Raw genomic sequence first — 16,567 nt, forward strand, 5'->3', positions numbered from 1 at the left:
GCGACCAATGGCCTGGCAGAGTTCGTTTTAGGAAGTGCTTGAGCGGCAGTGGCCAGAGGAGGGAATCTCTGCCGGAAACTCTGTTGGGAGAGACTGCGGCGGGTGGTGAGTGCCGGGCTGGCCGGTGGGGGGCCGTGGGGACAGCAGGCTGAGGGGGACCCAGCCTGGGGTGTGGGCACTGGGGCCACTCCTCCTCTGACCCGCGGGAGGTGCAGCGGGAAGGGCCACCAGAGTGTCCCCTGCAGACTCGCAGGGAGGGTGGCAGGGTGCTGGGGTCAGAGCTGAGCCGGACGCCCAGGCTGTGGCTACAGGGTCCTGATGGTGGCAGGTGCCCTGGGCACCGACCCTGCTGCCTGGCAGGTGAAAGGATGTTGGCGCCCCGGGTGCCACCGCCGGTCTGGTCCTCAGGTGCTGGGGCACCGCGTCTGGCCGGTCTGGGAGCGCTGGGGAGCCCGGTGAGGACGGAATGCCGGCGGCTGGCAAGTCGCTTAGTTCACCTACAAGCTATTTCCTGAGCTATTTCCTGAGCTATTTCCTGAGCCAGTCACCGCCCGCAGATGTGCCACGTGGGGATGGGCAGTGTCCCTGCAGGCTCACAGGTGGGAGGCTCGGCTGTGTCACCTGCCTGGGCTGTGGGCGCCTGCAAGCCGGCATGCACTCCAGTTTTGTGCAATCCCTGTCCACACACACACTCCAGGGCTCCCTCCCCCAGGGGACCGACAGAGAGCGCGGGGGCACCGGGACCTCTCCCAAGGGACCATGGAGGGGCCTCCGCTGGTGGACATTTGCTGTCCCCTTTACGCAGGCACTGGTGTCCCGCCATGGACTGTGCTGTCGCTCCCGTCTGGCCGTCCACGGAGGATTGGGCCTGGGCTGGCCTCGGCTGCGGCTGCAAGGGGCGTGAAGGCCCCGCCCCCGTTCTCCTATCAAGGACATGGGCGGTAGCCTCCTGGGGCCGAGCACACAGGGGAGGTCCGTGCACACCAGCAGTGCTGAGGGCTCGCTTACACAATTCCCGGTCCGCCTGCATTCCAGACACGGCGTGTGGCCCCGGGTGCACCTGGAGGAATGGTTCCTGTGGGGTTGGGGGCGCAGCCCAGCCCTGCCCCCTGGACACCTGCTGCATGAACGTCAGTGCCCCCAGGAGCTGTGGGGTTCCACATGCTCTCCTGCAGGGACACCGCTGAGCCTGAGAGCGAGCTGAGCCCTGGGACACACCACGAGGGAAGATGGGTGCAGGGGTGCTCAGAGAGCCTCTCAGGGACCCCCTTACGGATCGGGAGAGGACGGGTGCTCGTCGCTGCCGAGGTGGGAGAACCAGCGCTACCGGCTCTCGCTCTCGGTGCCCTGGCCGCGGTGTAGACGGGGAGATTGTGCGCTCCCAGGCTTGGGGACGCGACCTGCAAATGAAAACGAGGAAAACCAGGAGGCTGTGGCTGGTTCCATGGGTGGAACGTGCAGCGCGTGATTTCGGGCTTGCGAGTTTGGGCTCCACGTTGCGCATCAGGCTTATTTTGAAAACTAACAAAGAAATAAACAAAATGACCAAAGACGCACAGGAGAAAAGGTCAGCTCCGTGTGCGAGGCCTCGCAGGGGAGGAGGATTCACGGAGGCCACCCCCGGTTTGCCCGCCTTCTCAGCGAGCCGGGCACCCCTGTGGGGACCCTGGGTGACACCGCGGAGGAAGGGGGCCGGGGTGTCAGGACAGTGACTTGTGAGAAGGTAGACGTTGAGGGGAAAGTCCGGGAGGGAAGCGTCACTTCTCTGCTGCGAATGTTCCTCATTTCTGGGCTGGAGCCAGAACTGGGGACGGAGCAGGGAATTGCCACCTGGTTTCAGGCAGAGGGGACAGCTCGGAGCTCCCGGGTGGCTGTGGTTTCTCAGTCGCCTTCAGCTCAGAATAATCCTGATAGCAAAGTGGCCTATTTCAGGGAGGCAAATTCTGAGCCCCTGCGCTGTGCACACAGAGCACCAAGAGCTGCCCAGGGGCAAGGGGCACATGCACACCAGAGGGGACTCGGCCCTCCCACGCATGGGTGGGGTGACGGCATGGTGGCCAAATGCTGCGTGGTCGCCATGGGCCTGGTTCTTACATCTCGTGTTTCTGCTCGGAACCCTTCCTACGCCCCAGGGCTGCAGCCAGGGATCTGGTGGGGGGTGGGGGGACACGGCTCAGCCCAGGACAGGCTCCTGCAGGGTGACCGGGATGTGTCACCTTGGGGCTGGGGACATGGCTCAGCCCCTGATGGTGTCCCTTGGGTACAGGTGGCAGGTGAGGACGCTGGGCTGTGGTGGGCAGGCATGTGGCTTTAGCAGTAGGGGACCCCCAGGTCTCGCCCCCTGGCCAGGGAACACTGTGCACACGTCTTGGGGCTCCCTTTCCTCTGTAGGTGATGTCACACACCCACGCGTGTGCTAATCCTGAGGGTCTGCTGCCCTGCAGGGGTCGGGCATGCTCCTGGCAGGGGCTCAGGAGGCAGTGGCCGGGGCCACAGGTTAAGGACCAGAGGGCTCCCTGCCATCCCCAGCCCGGCATCTCCCGTGCTTCTGGGGGACTGTGTGGGCTTCAGCGGGGCTCTGTCTGGGACTCCACGCACCACATTCCCTGCACCCTATCAGAGGGAGACAGAGTGTGGGGTGCTGACCTGGGCCCTCGAGGCGTCCCCCCCCTCAGGATGGAGGACCTGCCCCCACAGACCCGGGAAGGGAGTCGGGGGGATTAGCATGACGGGAGCAGGGGCCGCCCTGGAGGCAGCTGTGGGTCCCCTTGGTTTATGTCTGCAAACCTTCCCTTCCGTCCTCAGGTCACGCAGGGTGGCCCCCGATGGGCGGACAGCTGAGCGCTTCCGGCAGCTTCCAGAGCCTGCCATGCACCACAAATGCAGACTGGATGTCGGCGCTGTGCCCCCTGCTCTGGGATGTGCCCCTGCACCACCTGTCCATCCCAGGTGAGGGCCTCTGTGTCCCCTGCTGGGACGCTGCCGGCAGGGGACGGTCTGGGTGTGCTGGAAAGCATGCAAAGTGCACACTGGATACACATAATATAGTCGGACAGGTGTGCATGCACACATGCATGCACACGGTACAGGCACGTACACAGATCCATGTACACGGTATAGGCATGTACACATAGATGAACACACACATAATACAGGCACATAACACATGCACACCCACAACACAGGTGCGTACACAGATCCATGTACACGGTACATGGCACATACACACACATGGACACACACAATGCAGGCACCGATCCACACACACATGCACGCACATAGTACAGGCACACATAAACATGCACACACGTGTACACACGCACACTCGAGCACACGTGCACACACACACCATGTGAGTGTCTTCTCTTCTCCATCTCCTTTGTTATGATGCATGCCTGTCAGGCACCTGCACACCCCCGGGGCGCGTGGCTCCGTGGGAACCTGACAGCATAGGGATTCGGGATCACGCGCCCTGCCAGCCTGTCCCTCGTGTAGGGAACCCTCTGGCTTCTTGTGGCTGCATCCCTCATGCCCCGTCAGCCGCGAGCTCAGCGTCCTCTGCAGTTGGGGCTGGAGGGTCCAGAGGTCGACCCACAAGGAGGTCACACTGAGCTCTGGGGACTTTCTGGTCCAAGGACCTGGTGGCCCTGATTCAGGCCCTTGTGCCTCCGGTGGCCCCGGGACCAGTGGCCACAGGCCCACACTGATGAGCATGTGGGCATTGCAGCCTTCAGTTTTTGCAGAAAAGAAGTGTGTAGTGGATCCCGCCACGTGTGTCCACGTCTGTGGACGTGCAGTATCTGGAATTCCTCCTGGAAAAATAGGCAGATTTCTCACCTGGATACATGTTTACAGTTTTTGAGATTTATTCACATTTTCACATACAGCTGTGTCTTTCTTTGGGAATTTTATCACTTTTATTAAAAATTTATTTACTTATTTTAGAGGGCGGGGGGCAGAGGCAGAGGGAGACAGAGAATCCCAAGCAGACTCCCCGCTGAGCACAGATCTGAGCTGAGCTCGTCCTGGACCAGGTGGCCCTATGTCCAATGACAGGGGTTCTCATAGGAGACAGAGGAGGAGACGCAGACGCAGAGGAGGAGCCCCGTGAGGACGGAGGCAGAGACGGGAGGGACGTGGCCTCTAGCCCGGGGACACCTGGGGCCCCAGACGCCTGAAGAGGCAGGAGGGACCCTCCCTGGAGCCCCTGGATCTCAGGGGTCCTGCCCCCCCGCCCCCCCGGAGCTCAGATGTCGGGTCTCCCGAGCTGGGGGAGGTTGGATTTCACATTCTGTCTGCCGTGTGGCATTTGGACATGTGTGTCCCGGGGACACCTTTAGGACGTTAGTCCACTGACCACAGGGACACCCACAGCATCTGATACTGTGTCATTTCTATCTTTTAAGTTTCCACATCAAGGAAAAGTCCATTTTTTCCCCCTCACTGGGGAGGCCAGCAGCGTGTTCTCCCTCCGGGTCGCATTCAGAGCTGCCCAGGTCCTGGGAAAACAAACAGAAATATGTGTTTATTTGACAGACAGTGAGAGAGAGAGGGAGAGAGAGAGAGGGAAGGGAGGGGCAGACGGAGAGAGAACCTCAAGCAGACTTGCCCTGGGCAGGGAGCCCCACACGGGGCTCGAGCTCACGACCCCGACATCGTGACTGGAGCCGAAATCAAGAGGCGGATGCTCAAGCCACTGAGCCACGCAGGCGCCCCAAGGGAAGGTCAGCTTTTCTTTGGGAAATCGGGTCTGTCGGTCTGTCCTGCACAGGTCTCAGGTTAGGGCCACCCTCAGAGACACTGACCACGTGGCCCAGAGGGCTGTATGCCTTCCTTGGCCACCCCGATCTGCAAGCACCGTGGGGCGCGTTGGGCGGGGAACAGGCCCCAGGCCCCCGGTGTGCACCGTTCCCGCGTGGCCCGCTGACCAGGGCGCCTGCTGACAGTCCCTCAGGTCCGTACCACGCACCCCGGTGTGAACGCAGTATTGAGATCCGAGTCTGCGGTCCACGACGCCGCGTCTGAGCAATCGTGGCAGGCTTAGTTTTGCACGCATAGCACGCATAGCACGCGTACTTTAGCACCTCATAGAAAAAAATCCCCCTTTGTTCTTTTTGTTTTTCAAGTTTCTGGAAAACCCTCAGGTTTTTTTTTAATTTTTTTTTTTTACTTTTTTTTTTATTTATTTATGATAGTCACAGAGAGAGAGAGAGAGAGGCAGAGACACAGGCAGAGGGAGAAGCAGGCTCCATGCACTGGGAGCCTGATGTGGGATTCGATCCCGGGTCTCCAGGATCACGCCCTGGGCCAAAGGCAGGCGCCAAACCGCTGCGCCACCCAGGGATCCCAACCCTCAGGTTTTTTAGTGTGCACGAATGTGAGGGTGCTTCTTCCCGGTCAGAGGAGCACATCCAGGGCATGTGGGGCGACGACACGGTTTGCACAGGGCCGACCTGGCAGTGACCTCCAGTTTTCCCCTCCCGGGGATGGGGATGCCTGGTGTCTGGTGGCTTCTGCCATGCGTGTCTGTGTCTCCTCTTCTGCCGCTTATAGGGACACGAGGCCCCAGAGTTCGGGTTCCCCTGGTCCTGGATGAGGCTCCACATACCCAGGCCCCGTCCACAGGATCCGGGTGGGCGTGTGTGCAGGGCCACGGCCCACGCCCGGCGCTGGGCGTGCTGTGCACGTGCAGGTCGCACCACATGGCTCAGGAAGAGGCTCCCTGGTGAGACGTCCCCTCGGGTCTGCTTGTAGGGAGCCACGACACCATGACCTACTGCCTGAACAAGAACTCGCCCATTTCCCAGACCCAGTCCCGGCTCCTGCAGCTTCTGGACAAGGTGCTGCCGTGTGTCACCCGCCCCCTGGTGCTTAAGTGGTCCACCACCCAGGTAGGCTCAGTGGCGGGCCTGACCGCCGTCCTCCGGCTGGGCAGGCGCCCTCACCCCTGTGTGTGTGCGGGGGCTCTGAGCCCGGCCCCGGGCCCACCCAGCACACACAGCACCCCAGGGCCCTGCCTGTGAGACCTGGCAGTCTGTGTGTGGAGGCAGCCGGGGCTCGAGGCCCGTCCTCCCTGCAGAGGCCAGCGCTGTGTCCTCCCTCCGGGTCACCTTTCAGAGCCGCCAGGTCACAAAAAAACACACCCCCGAGCTGTGCACGTGTGCAGACAAAGCAAGAGAAAGGACCCGCAGCGATGGGTTTGTTCAGTAAATGCACGGAGGAGGGCGCAGCCAACCAGTCCTCACCCTCATGCCCAGGAGGGAAGAGCCCCTCCTTACCGACTGGGGTTTGCTCCCTCCTCCTGCTGGTCCCTTTTCTCTGGGGGGCCAGCAGGTGTGTAAGGAGGGTCACAGTGACTCTGGCGGGGGGGATAACTGCTGTGCAGAGGAAGGTCAGGGTGACCCAGGGGGTCCTCATGGGGGAGAGCAGAGGAAGGTCAGGGTGCCTTGTGGGGTCCTCTGGAGGGGGAGCAGAGGAAGGTTAGGGTGACCTGGTATGTCCTCATGGGGGGATGTGCAGAGGAAGGTCAGGGTGACCTGTGGGGTCCTCATGGGGGATGTGCAGAGGAAAGTCAGGGTGACTTGGGGGTCCTCATGGGGGGGCATGCACAGGAAGGTCTGGGTGCTCAGGGGGGGTTCTCATGGGGATATGCAGAGGAAGGTCAGGGTGACATGGGCCATCCACGTGGGGGGCACCCAGCTGCAGTGGGGCTGCATCCTGCAAGGCTTTAGGCAGCCTGTATGGTGGGGGTGCTGGCCTGGGCCCAGGTGCTGGCTCCCCCGCGGGGCCCCCCTGGGGAGCAGCCCGGCCCTCAGGGTTAGGCCCCTCAGGGTCGGGATCTCTGTGCTCAGGTCTCCCACATGGTGCTGGAGACTCCGTGGTGGCGGCACCAGCTCCGGCTCTGTCCTTCCCAATTGCTCTTCCTGGAACTCCAGTCCTGGAATGTGGAAAGACCGCATTCCTGCCTCCTGCAGTCACCCCGAGCCCCATGGGAGGGATGAGCCCGTTCAGTGCAGCGACCTGCAGTGCTGGGTCACACGGTCCTGGGGGCCCGCAGTGCTGGGGACCCTTAGCACCAGGCCCACTGTGACGTGGGCCACGAGAGGTCCACGTTGTGTACGCGGGTGTGTGGCGATGCTGGTGACAGGGCTGGTGGCTCAGCACGAACTGTGCGTGTGCAGGTACTGGGCTGTGGCCCTGGGATGCATGCAGGCCTCTCTGCCGTGCCCCCCCCCCAACTGTCAACGAAGGACCAGTAGGAGGGGTGTGCATTCCCCGCGCGGCTACCCAGGGTGTAGGCATGACTCCCCTGTAAATTCCTGCTTTTTCCATTATGGTGTTGCCTGCAAGGGTCCAGCCGTCCCGTTTACGCTCTGCGGACCCCTTCCTGCCAGTCCTAGTGCTGGTGGTGGGGTGGGGACAATGCTCAGGGTATGTGACCCTCCTGGAACATCCTGCCCTCCCCTCTCCCCGCCACAGGGTCCCAGCGAGGATCCCTGGAGCCAGGCGCCCATACAGGGTCCTTCCTGGTGGCTGCCCTGGAAGAAGGGGAGACAGGGCCCAGCAGGGAGGTCTGGAGGCCGGTATAGGGCCGAGGGGCCGTTTACCGCAGGACGGGACCTCGCAGCCTCCATCTGGGGCTGGATGTGCCCAGTGTTGCCAGGAAGCACGTTCCCAAATGCGCGGCCCAAGCGGCGTCCCGGACCCTGCAGGCGTCAGTACCTACCGACTCCACATCAAACGCAGGCCCACACGTGGGCATCTCCACACCAACTCCGAGCCCCGGCACGGGGGCAGTGAGCCAGCCGAGGTGGGGGCCACACGGCCCCCAGCAGAAACGAGGACCTTTGTGCACAGGTGCTGAACGTCACGGAGCAGCTGGACGCGGGGGTGCGGTACCTGGACCTGCGGATCGCGCACATGCTCGTTGGCTCTGAGAAGAACCTACACTTTGTGCACATGGTGTACACGACCGTGCTGGTGGAGGTGCGCGTGCGAGGGCGGATGGCTGCGGGGCCTCCCCGTCCACACCCGTGTCCACTCCAGACGGGAGAAGGCCGGCCTCCAGAACTCTTGGCCAGGGTGCATGTGCGAGCCGGCACCCACACCCCCGGGCCTCCCAGATTCTGCAGACGTGGGGCGCCCTGTTTTCCCGCCTGGTTCAAGGCGCTCCAGTCCCCTCCAGGCGCTGTGCGGGGCGCTCTGAAGTCAATATTCGGCGTCCCCGTCACGCTCATGCCTGCCCTGGGCACCCCGTGCCCCCCAGCGAGGCCTCAGGGCGTTTGGGGCCGGGAGACCATCCCGGGACCTCACTCTGCACGCCCCTTATGGGATGTTGATGCGGCCTCGCTCTTGCACACGCGGTACCCTCTAGCGTGAGCCTGCACACACTGGGTCACACGCATGCACAAGCGCAGCAGGCGGATGCTCCTGCCCTGGAGCATGTGGCTTCGGCGCAGCTGCGTCTGAGGGGTGTCTGTTGGTGCAGGACCTGGGCCGTCTGTCCAGGAGCTCTGTTTGGAGAAGCCCCTTGGAGCGGCGGGCGCGTCCCTAACCCCTGGTCCTCTCTGGGGACGGTCTGAATGAGCCCCCTCCCCTGTGCAGGACACGCTCACAGAGATCTCAGAGTGGCTGGAGAGCCACCCCCGGGAGGTCGTCATCCTGGCGTGCAGGAACTTCGAGGGCATGACGGAGGACCTGCATGAGTACCTGGTGGCCTGCATCAAGAACATCTTTGGAGACATGCTGTGTCCCCGAGGGGTAAGAAGCCCCATGGTGGGGCTGGAGGGGCAGGATCATGACAGGAGACTTCCCTGCTCACTTGGTCCCGCTGAGCGCGATGCTGAGGCAGGGTGGGGTGGGGGAGGTGCTCGTGTGTCTGCAGAATCCCCGAAGGATGGGGACCCTGCCCTCCGGGCAAGGGGCAGCCCGGTAGTGGCACGTGCGCTGGTGGGACAGTGCAGGCTGCTTCTCCGGCACCTTGGTGACCTGTAACGCCTGCTTCCAGGTCGCCTTGGTGACTCGCTGCCCCGAGCACGCTGCGTGTGCCCGCAGCCCCTGCCACATGCGATGCGGCAGCTGGCAGCTGCCGAGAGGGCCGGTGCCCTTGCGGCCTCTCCCGCGTCCTCGCGTGGTTCTGTGCGTGTCTGTCCCCCCATGTCCTCTTCCTGTAAGGACCCCAGGCTACGGGGTCAGGGCCCACCCTCCCGACCTCCCCTCCCGACCTCATCGGAACCTTCGGTATCCCCTTAAAGACCCCACCTCCAGAGAGTCATGTCCTGGGGGTCGGCTGAGGACTTCAACATGTGACTATAGAGGGGACGCAGGTCAACTCACAACACAACCTGCTTTATCATCTAGAAAATCTTTTCCATTTGTCGGGAGGAGAAAGGCCTCCCTTAATGCTCAGGAACCCCAAACACTGTGGGACTAGTGCCCGAGCCCCTAATCCTGCAGAGCCAGTGTCTCGGACAGGTGGCCCTGGCCTCGCTCACCCCGACAGTACTGCCCAGCTTGCAGCAGTAAAGCACCCCAACAATGACGCATCACCCCCTCAGCGCCCCGCCCCCCGCCTCGGGGTCCCTCACGCGCCCCGCCCCCCCGCCGCGGGGTCCCTCATGCACCCCGCCCCCCTCCTCGGGGTCCCTCACGCACCCCGCACCTCCGCCCCGGGGTCCCTCCGACCCGGGGTCCCTCACGCGCCCCGCCGCCCTCCTCGGGGTCCCTCACGCGCCCCGCCTCCCTCCTCGGGGTCCCTCACGCGCCCCGCCCCCCGACCCGAGGTCCCTCAAGCGCCCCGCCCCGGGGTCCCTCACGTGCCCCGCCCCCCTCCTCGGGGTCCCTCCCACACCCCGCCCCGGGGTCCCTCACGCACCCCGCCCCCCTCCTCGGGGTCCCTCACGCGCCCCGCCCCTCACCCTCGGGGTCCCTCACGCGCCCCGCCTCCCTCCTCAGGGTCCCTCCCACGCCCCGCCCCGGGGTCCCTCACGCACCCCGCCCCCCTCCTCGGGGTCCCTCACGCGCCCCGCCCCCCGCCCCAGGGTCCCTCACGCGCCCCGCCCCCTGCCCCGAGGTCCCTCACGCGCCCCGCCCCTCCGCCTCGGGGTCCCTCACGCGCCCCGCCCCTCCGCCTCGGGGTCCCTCACGCGCCCCACCCCCCGACCCGAGGTCCCTCACGCGCCCCGCCCCTCCGCCTCGGGGTCCCTCACGCGCCCCGCCCCTCCGCCTCGGGGTCCTTCACGCGCCCCGCCCCTCCGCCTCGGGGTCCCTCACGCGCCCCGCCCCCCTCCTCGGGGTCCCTCACGCGCCCCGCCCCGAGGTCCCTCACGCGCCCCGCCCCCCGTCCCTCCAGGAGGTGCCTACCCTGAGGCAGCTGTGGGCGCGCGGCCAGCAGGTCATCGTGTCCTACGAGGAGGCGAGCGTCGTGAGCCGCCACGCGGAGCTGTGGCCCGGGATCCCGTACTGGTGGGGCGACCAGGTGAAGGCTCAGGAGCTCATCCGCTACCTCGAGCGCATGAAGAGCTGCGGCCGCCCAGGTGAGCCATGCGCGGCCACACGGCAGACGCTACCCTGTCCCGTCACCCGCGCTGCCACTCACAGGGTTGCTTCCGCGTTTAGGAGAGGAGTGTAGGCCTCGGGAATCTCCTGTGCGTGTACACGTAGGTATGAAGTCACGTATGGGTGTGTACACGTGTGTATGTGTGCATGCAGGCTCACGCACACGTGAGCATAGACACAGACACGCACATATCCACATGACCCCTATGCTTGTGAACATACGTGTACGCACACGTGGCATGGATTCCGGCGTGCATGTAGTGTCCACACCCCGCCCAGGCTGTACTCTGCACGTGTGGTTGTGCAGCCTGCACAGAGGCATGAGCGCCCCGCGTGGTGTGCAGAGTGCCGTGCTCACACTCAGATGCTGTTTCTTGCAGCGAGTGAGCGCCTGTGCGGGGGGCGCTTGCTAAGGGTCCATGCCCGGGCTCGGTCGTGCTGCCGCTGCGCAGCGGGGACGTGGGGGTATCGCCTCGCGATGAGGAGTGAATCACACCCAGTGCCCGTAGCTGCACGTTTCCCTGGCCTCCTCCGCCTGTCCGTCGGTCTCTGACGGCGTCCCTGTCCGTCTGTCTCTGTCAAGTCTGTCATCCGACTGAGCTTTGGGCCTCCTTCGTACAATGGCTGCAAGGCGCCCACCTGGCGGTGACAGGCCTCTCTGCCGGGACCCCTCCTGGCTGCCAGCTTTGCACGCCCAGCGCCCGCTCGCGCACCCTCGGTCCCCCTGTCATCGGGCGGCTGCCCAAGGCCGAGCCCCGCGTCCAGCTCAGAGAGGCCGTGTGGGAGTCCGTGCTCCCGAGGACTCCCTGTGGGAACACCCGGGGGTCCCCGTGCCCTGAGTGTTTGTGCTGCTTCTGTAAAGAAACCAGCCGTTTCCTGGCACACGTGCTACGGTATCCCCGCTTTGCAGCTGTGCTGGGCGTCTAGGGTTTGTGGCGCCCCGGCTCCAAGATGGGGGACTTCCCGCGTGTGCGGTCTGCGGGTAGTACTTCACGCGCGTGGCGCAGCGTGCGTGGCTCTGCCGGTGCCCACGGGGCTCCGGGTCTGCGCTCTGCCTCATGTGATGCGCCAGTCGCGGGGATGCGGCTCCGTCCTGTGTCCCACCAGGCACGGCGGGCGGTTCCCTGAGCAGCCGCCTTCCAGGATGATTTTTTTTTTTAAGATTTTTTTCTATTTATTCACGAGAGCCGGAGAGAGGCAGAGACCAGGCAGAGGGAGAAGCAGGCTCCCCGCTGGGGGCCCGACGCGGGACTCGATCTCGGGACCCGGGGTCACGCCCTGGGCCGAAGGCAGGTGCCCCAGCGCTGAGCCCCCCGCGTCCCGATGACAATGTTTGAAAGTGACAGGGCGGGCGGCGCCAGCTGAGCGGCCACCGCAGACACCGTGGCGGAGGCGGTGCGCGCGGCGAGCTTTGCCCGTGCTTCCGGCGCCACTCGGGGCGCTTCTCCATGGAAGGCTGCCGGGTTTTCACCCCGCCGCTGTCCTGGCCTCCGGCTTCTTTGCTTGTTTGGGGTCCGTTGTGGGGCGCAGCTTTGATGGATGCTGGGGAGCAGGCGCACGTGGTTGAAACCTGAGGGTTGCGACTGGGGCACCGTCCTGCCCCGAACGCGGCTGAGCCTGGGCCCTCGCTGTGCGGCGCCCGTGTTGTCACGTGCTCCGGGTGGACACGAGCCAGGGTTCAGGGTGGAAGTGTAAGCTGGGTGGGTCCCACCGAAGCCAGGCCGTTGGCAAGGCCGGCAGCCTGTGCAGGCTCTGGGGAGCACCATGTCCTGTGGTCCCTCCTGATTGGGCCGTCCCACAGGACGTCCCCTCCGTGTGTTTCAATCCGCCGGTGCCTCCTTTCCTTACGGTGGGACCCCGCCCGCCACGTGGGGGTCAGGACAGGGATGACTCGGGCGTGACTCCGCCCACCACGCGGGGTCGGACCGGGGACGTGACTCCGGGCGGCGTGTTGGCTGGCGGGAGAGGCGGCCTGACGCGGACGCGCGTGTTTCCTGCGCTGCTGGGAGTCGCGCGGCAGGGAGCCGGAGCCCGCGGGGCCGGGTGGGCGGAGCGGCGGCCGCGGGCAGCTGGGATGGCCCCGCAGCGCGCCCGTGTCCTCCCGTTTCAGGCGGGCTGTTCGTGGCGGGCATCAACCTGACGGAGAACCTGGCGTATGTGCTCGGCCACCCGTCCGAGTCCCTGCGGAAGATGACGCTGCCCAGCCTGCCGTGCCTGCGCGCGTGGGTGCGGGAGCAGTGCCCCGGGCCGGGTGCGCGCTGCACCAACGTCATCGCGGGAGACTTCATCGGGGCGGACTCGTTCGTGGGCGACGTCGTCGGGCTCAACGCGAAGCTGCTGCACCGCTGCGGCGTCCGTCCCCCGCCCGGCCTGGGGCGCGCGCCTCACGGCCCCTGGGCGTTCCCGGCTGCGGCAGCTGGAGCGCGCCTGCTGAGGGGACCGTGCGGTGGCCGCGGTTGTCGCCTCAGCCGGGCCTCGGGAGAGCGGCAGCCGGCGGCGCCCCGTGGTCGCGGGACTGTCGGGCGGGGTCCCACGGAGGAGACCGTGGAGCGGGGAGAGCAGCGCCCGCTCTGGGGCCGCGGGGCCTGTCCTGCCGGCCGCCCTGGGCTCCCTGGGGCCTCGCTCGGGCTCCCCTAAGGAAGCGGCGCCATCAGGGCCTGTCCTGCCGGCCGCCCTGGGCTCCCCTGAGGAAGAGGCGCCGTCCGGGCCTGTCCTGCCGGCCGCCCTGGGCTCCCTGGGGCCTCGCTCGGGCTCCCCTGAGGTAGCGGGGCCGTCGCGGGCCGCCTGAGGGAGCGCAGCCCCCGCCGCCCGGTCCGGAGGCCCCCCCCCGCCCGCTGGCCCGTGTGCGCGGGGACACCCGTGAGGGGCGGCCGCGTGCCCGCAGCGGGGTGACACGCGCCCCGGAGCCGCCCTGCCGCAGCCCTGGTGCGAGCGCCTCCCGCCGGCGGCCGGGCCCTTCCCGCCCCGCCCGTGAGCCGCGGGGACCGCCGCGACCTCGCTCCTCAGCCGCCGCCGTCTGCGGGGCGTTTGTCGGCCCCCGCCCCGCCCCGCCCCCCAGCTCTGGCGTCGGTCGGTCTGTCTGTCCGCCGTTTCTCGCAGGCCCGAGGACGCCGTCTCCCTGCTCTCTGCGTCCCCACGCCCGCGTTTGGCCCCGCACGCTCGCTGACAGGCAGGCCGATGCCCACGCGGACACAGGCCCCCGGGAGCGCGCACGCGTCTCCACGCAGCCGGGCGCCCCATGAGCCAGCGCCCGCGGCCCCGACGCCGCGACTCGCGCTCCGCACGCGGGCGCCGACGCTGTGTGAGGCCGCAGGGCGCGAGTCCCGGAACCGTCCGGTTCCCGAGTGCGAAGGAGCGCGAGGTGCAGGCTGCAGCGCACTGGGTGTGCACTGGGTGTGCACTGGGTGTGCACTTGCGTCCACGCCGGAAACACCGCGCGCACCTTAAGCAAAACCTGCTTCCGCGCGACCGAACGCTCAGCGCCGCGTGGGTGCCTGGAGCCCCCGCGGGGACCGCGGCAAAGACGCCCCCAGGACAAATGTCGGCGGGAATCGCCGAAGTGTGATGCGGACGCTCCAGCTGAAGGCACGGGGCTGGCAAGGCGGTGCCGGCGGCCGCTCGCTACTGGGCGGCCACAAACACGCGGGGTCGGGTCGCGGGGACGCTCCGTGCGGGCGGGTGCCTGGGACCCCAGCCTCCACCCTTAGGGTCGCCGGCCGCACAACCCCGACCCGTGTGCTCTGTTCCAACGCGCCTTTTCCAGGGAAACTCGGGGGCCTCATGCGATTTTCTGCTTCTTGCCCCCAAACAGGTTTTTCCCTGTGGCCCCGGAGGGTGGGTGCGTCCCCTTCTCTGGGGAAACGCGGATAATTACGTTTCTCTTCCGGCTGAGACACTTTGGAAATGCGCCCCGGGAGGGTGTGTACAAGCCCCCCGTTGGCCCAGCACTTTCTCCGGGTCATGCACTTTGTTCAAAAATCACTGTCGGGGGGGATCCCTGGGTGGCGCAGCGGTTTGGCGCCTGCCTTTGGCCCAGGGCGCGATCCAGGAGTCCCGGGATCGAGTCCCACGTCGGGCTCCCGGTGCATGGAGCCTGCTTCTCCCTCTGCCTGTGTCTCTGCCTCTCTCTCTATGTCTATCATAAATAAATAAATAAATAAATCTTAAAAAAAAAAAAATCACTGTTGGAAAAAAAAATTTAAAAAAAAATCACTGTCGGCCACTTTATTCTATTAATTAAAAGACTGGATGCGGGGACCCCTGGGTGGCTCTGGTGCTTGCCTTGGGCCCAGGGCGTGACCCCAGGGTCCTGGGATCAAGCCCCACATTGGGCTCCCTGCCTGGAGACTGCTTCTCTCTCTGTCTCTCTGTCTCTCTGTCTCTTATGAATAAACAAAATATTAAAAAAAAAAGACTGGATGAAACATTTTAAAGTTGTTATTTATGTGAGTGACAGGGTGACAGCACGAGTGGGTGGCGGGCAGGAGGGGGGGGGGGGCGGGGCAGACTCCAAGGAGCAGGGGCGGGGGCGGGCCTGGATCCCCGAGCCCCGGGTCATGACCTGAGCTGAAGGTGGATGCTGCGCCGTGTGGCTGAAACTTCCAAGTTCTGTGGTATTGGAAGCCTGTCAGCGCAGACATGAAGGAAGGACCGCACACCTAATTTTTTTTGTGTGTGTGAAGCTTTTACTTTTAAGTAATCTCCACAGCAAGGCGAGGCTCGAACCTCACCAAGAAATCAGGCGTCGCACACTCCACGGAGCCCGCTAGCCGCCCCCCGCCCCCCGGGGTACTTACTCATAGAGGAGCTTGTATTTGAGGGTCGCCCGCAGAGGATCTGGGCGGCAGGCGACGTGGAGGCTGCACGAGGCTGCACGTGGAGGCTGCACGACGTGGAGGCTGCAGCCCGTGGGGGAGGAGGTGGCGCGGTTCAGCTCGTCGTTGACTGAGTGAAGGACCATCAGGGCTCGGTGTCTCTGTATCCCTCAGGCCCCTGAGGTCCCCTCCCGCTCCCCCCAGGTCCCCTAAAGCTCTTGGCCCCCGCCTGAGCCCCCAAAGGCCCCCGCCTGAGCCCAGGCCCCTGAGACGAGCCCCCGCTTGGCTGGGCACGTGCAGTGGGTGTCCCGCAGGCCTCAGGGGGGGACGCCCGGCACAGTGGCAGGTGCGGAAGGAAAGGGAGACCCCCGAGGCCTGCCCCCCGCACCCCGCCCCGGCGTGCCCCGCACGGGGGCGGCCAGAGCGCACACAGGGGCCTGGCGGAAGGAGGGCGGCCCTGGCACAGTGCCCACAGAGCGCCCGGCTGAGGGTGCACACCTGCAGCGCCGGGGGGATGGGGCAGGGCCTCGAGGGGGGGCGGCCCACAAAGGACGCTCCGTGACCCCACCGTGTCCCGAGACCCCTGGGGCTGAGCTGGGGGACCAGGAAGGCTGGCAGGGCTCCCGGCCTGGTGCGCCGCCCCACAGCTCCAGCCCCTCCGGGGCCCCCGCCCCCGCCCAAGAGAGGGGCTGAGACCCAGGCAGAGGGAGAAGCAGGCCCCATGGGGGGAGCCCGACGGGGGACTCGATCCCGGGACCTGGGGTCACACCCTGGGCCCAAGGCAAGTACTTACCTGCTGAGCCGCGGGGATCCCCCAGATTTATTCTCTTCAGGGTTCTGGAAGGCAGGAGGCTGATGGGTCCCTGGACCAAAGCCAGGGCCTGCGTGTCTCAGGAGCTGCTGGCGGGAACGTGCTCCATTTTCCACCCTCCCTGCTTCCTGCCTCCCTCCACCCTGGACACCAGCCGAGCCCACCTAGGGTTCTGACGCAACCTCTGCTCTGACCTCACACCTCAGGAGTCTGAGCCCCCGCCTCCCCGTCACTGGGACCCGTGTGGTGGCCTTGGGCCCGCGGATCACCAAGGCCATCGCCACGTCAGGGTCCTTAACCCCGTCCCCTCTGCAAAGTCCTCTCTGCCATGTAAGCAGCATCTTCCTTGACAGGAGCTGGGGGTCGGGACGGGGACGTCCTTGGG

The 16,567-nt window shown here is 65.6% G+C and overlaps 2 protein-coding genes across 6 annotated transcripts in view; one reads left to right on the forward strand and one right to left on the reverse strand.

The window, feature by feature from the left end:
• Nucleotides 1–13,345, forward strand: PLCXD1 (phosphatidylinositol specific phospholipase C X domain containing 1). Its single transcript, XM_038586688.1, has 9 exons — nt 1–105; nt 806–972; nt 2,806–2,949; nt 5,755–5,891; nt 7,858–7,986; nt 8,605–8,760; nt 10,352–10,535; nt 12,668–12,946; nt 13,026–13,345. Exons 2-9 carry the CDS (start codon nt 822–824, stop codon nt 13,343–13,345), a joined length of 1,500 nt encoding a protein of 499 aa, XP_038442616.1. The 5' UTR covers nt 1–105; nt 806–821.
• GTPBP6 (GTP binding protein 6 (putative)) overlaps nt 7,424–16,567 on the reverse strand; it is a 21,618-nt gene continuing 12,474 nt past the window's right edge. Inside the window, exons 12-16 of one of the 5 annotated variants that reach the window (XM_038586699.1) lie at nt 16,165–16,268; nt 15,354–15,501; nt 10,598–10,644; nt 10,363–10,461; nt 7,424–7,905 (exon numbers count right to left, since the gene is read on the reverse strand). In XM_038586699.1, coding sequence (XP_038442627.1) covers nt 16,262–16,268 — 7 coding nt within the window. In that variant the 3' untranslated portion in view covers nt 7,424–7,905; nt 10,363–10,461; nt 10,598–10,644; nt 15,354–15,501; nt 16,165–16,261. Of the gene's footprint in view, nt 7,906–10,362; nt 10,462–10,597; nt 10,645–14,368; nt 14,693–15,081; nt 15,216–15,353; nt 15,502–16,164; nt 16,272–16,567 lie in introns of those variants that run through there. The other 4 variants (XM_038586695.1, XM_038586696.1, XM_038586698.1 and 1 more) reach the window with 4 other exon arrangements.

Source organism: Canis lupus, chromosome X (genome assembly GCF_011100685.1).
Source record: "Canis lupus familiaris isolate Mischka breed German Shepherd chromosome X, alternate assembly UU_Cfam_GSD_1.0, whole genome shotgun sequence".
Lineage (NCBI taxonomy): Eukaryota > Metazoa > Chordata > Mammalia > Carnivora > Canidae > Canis > Canis lupus.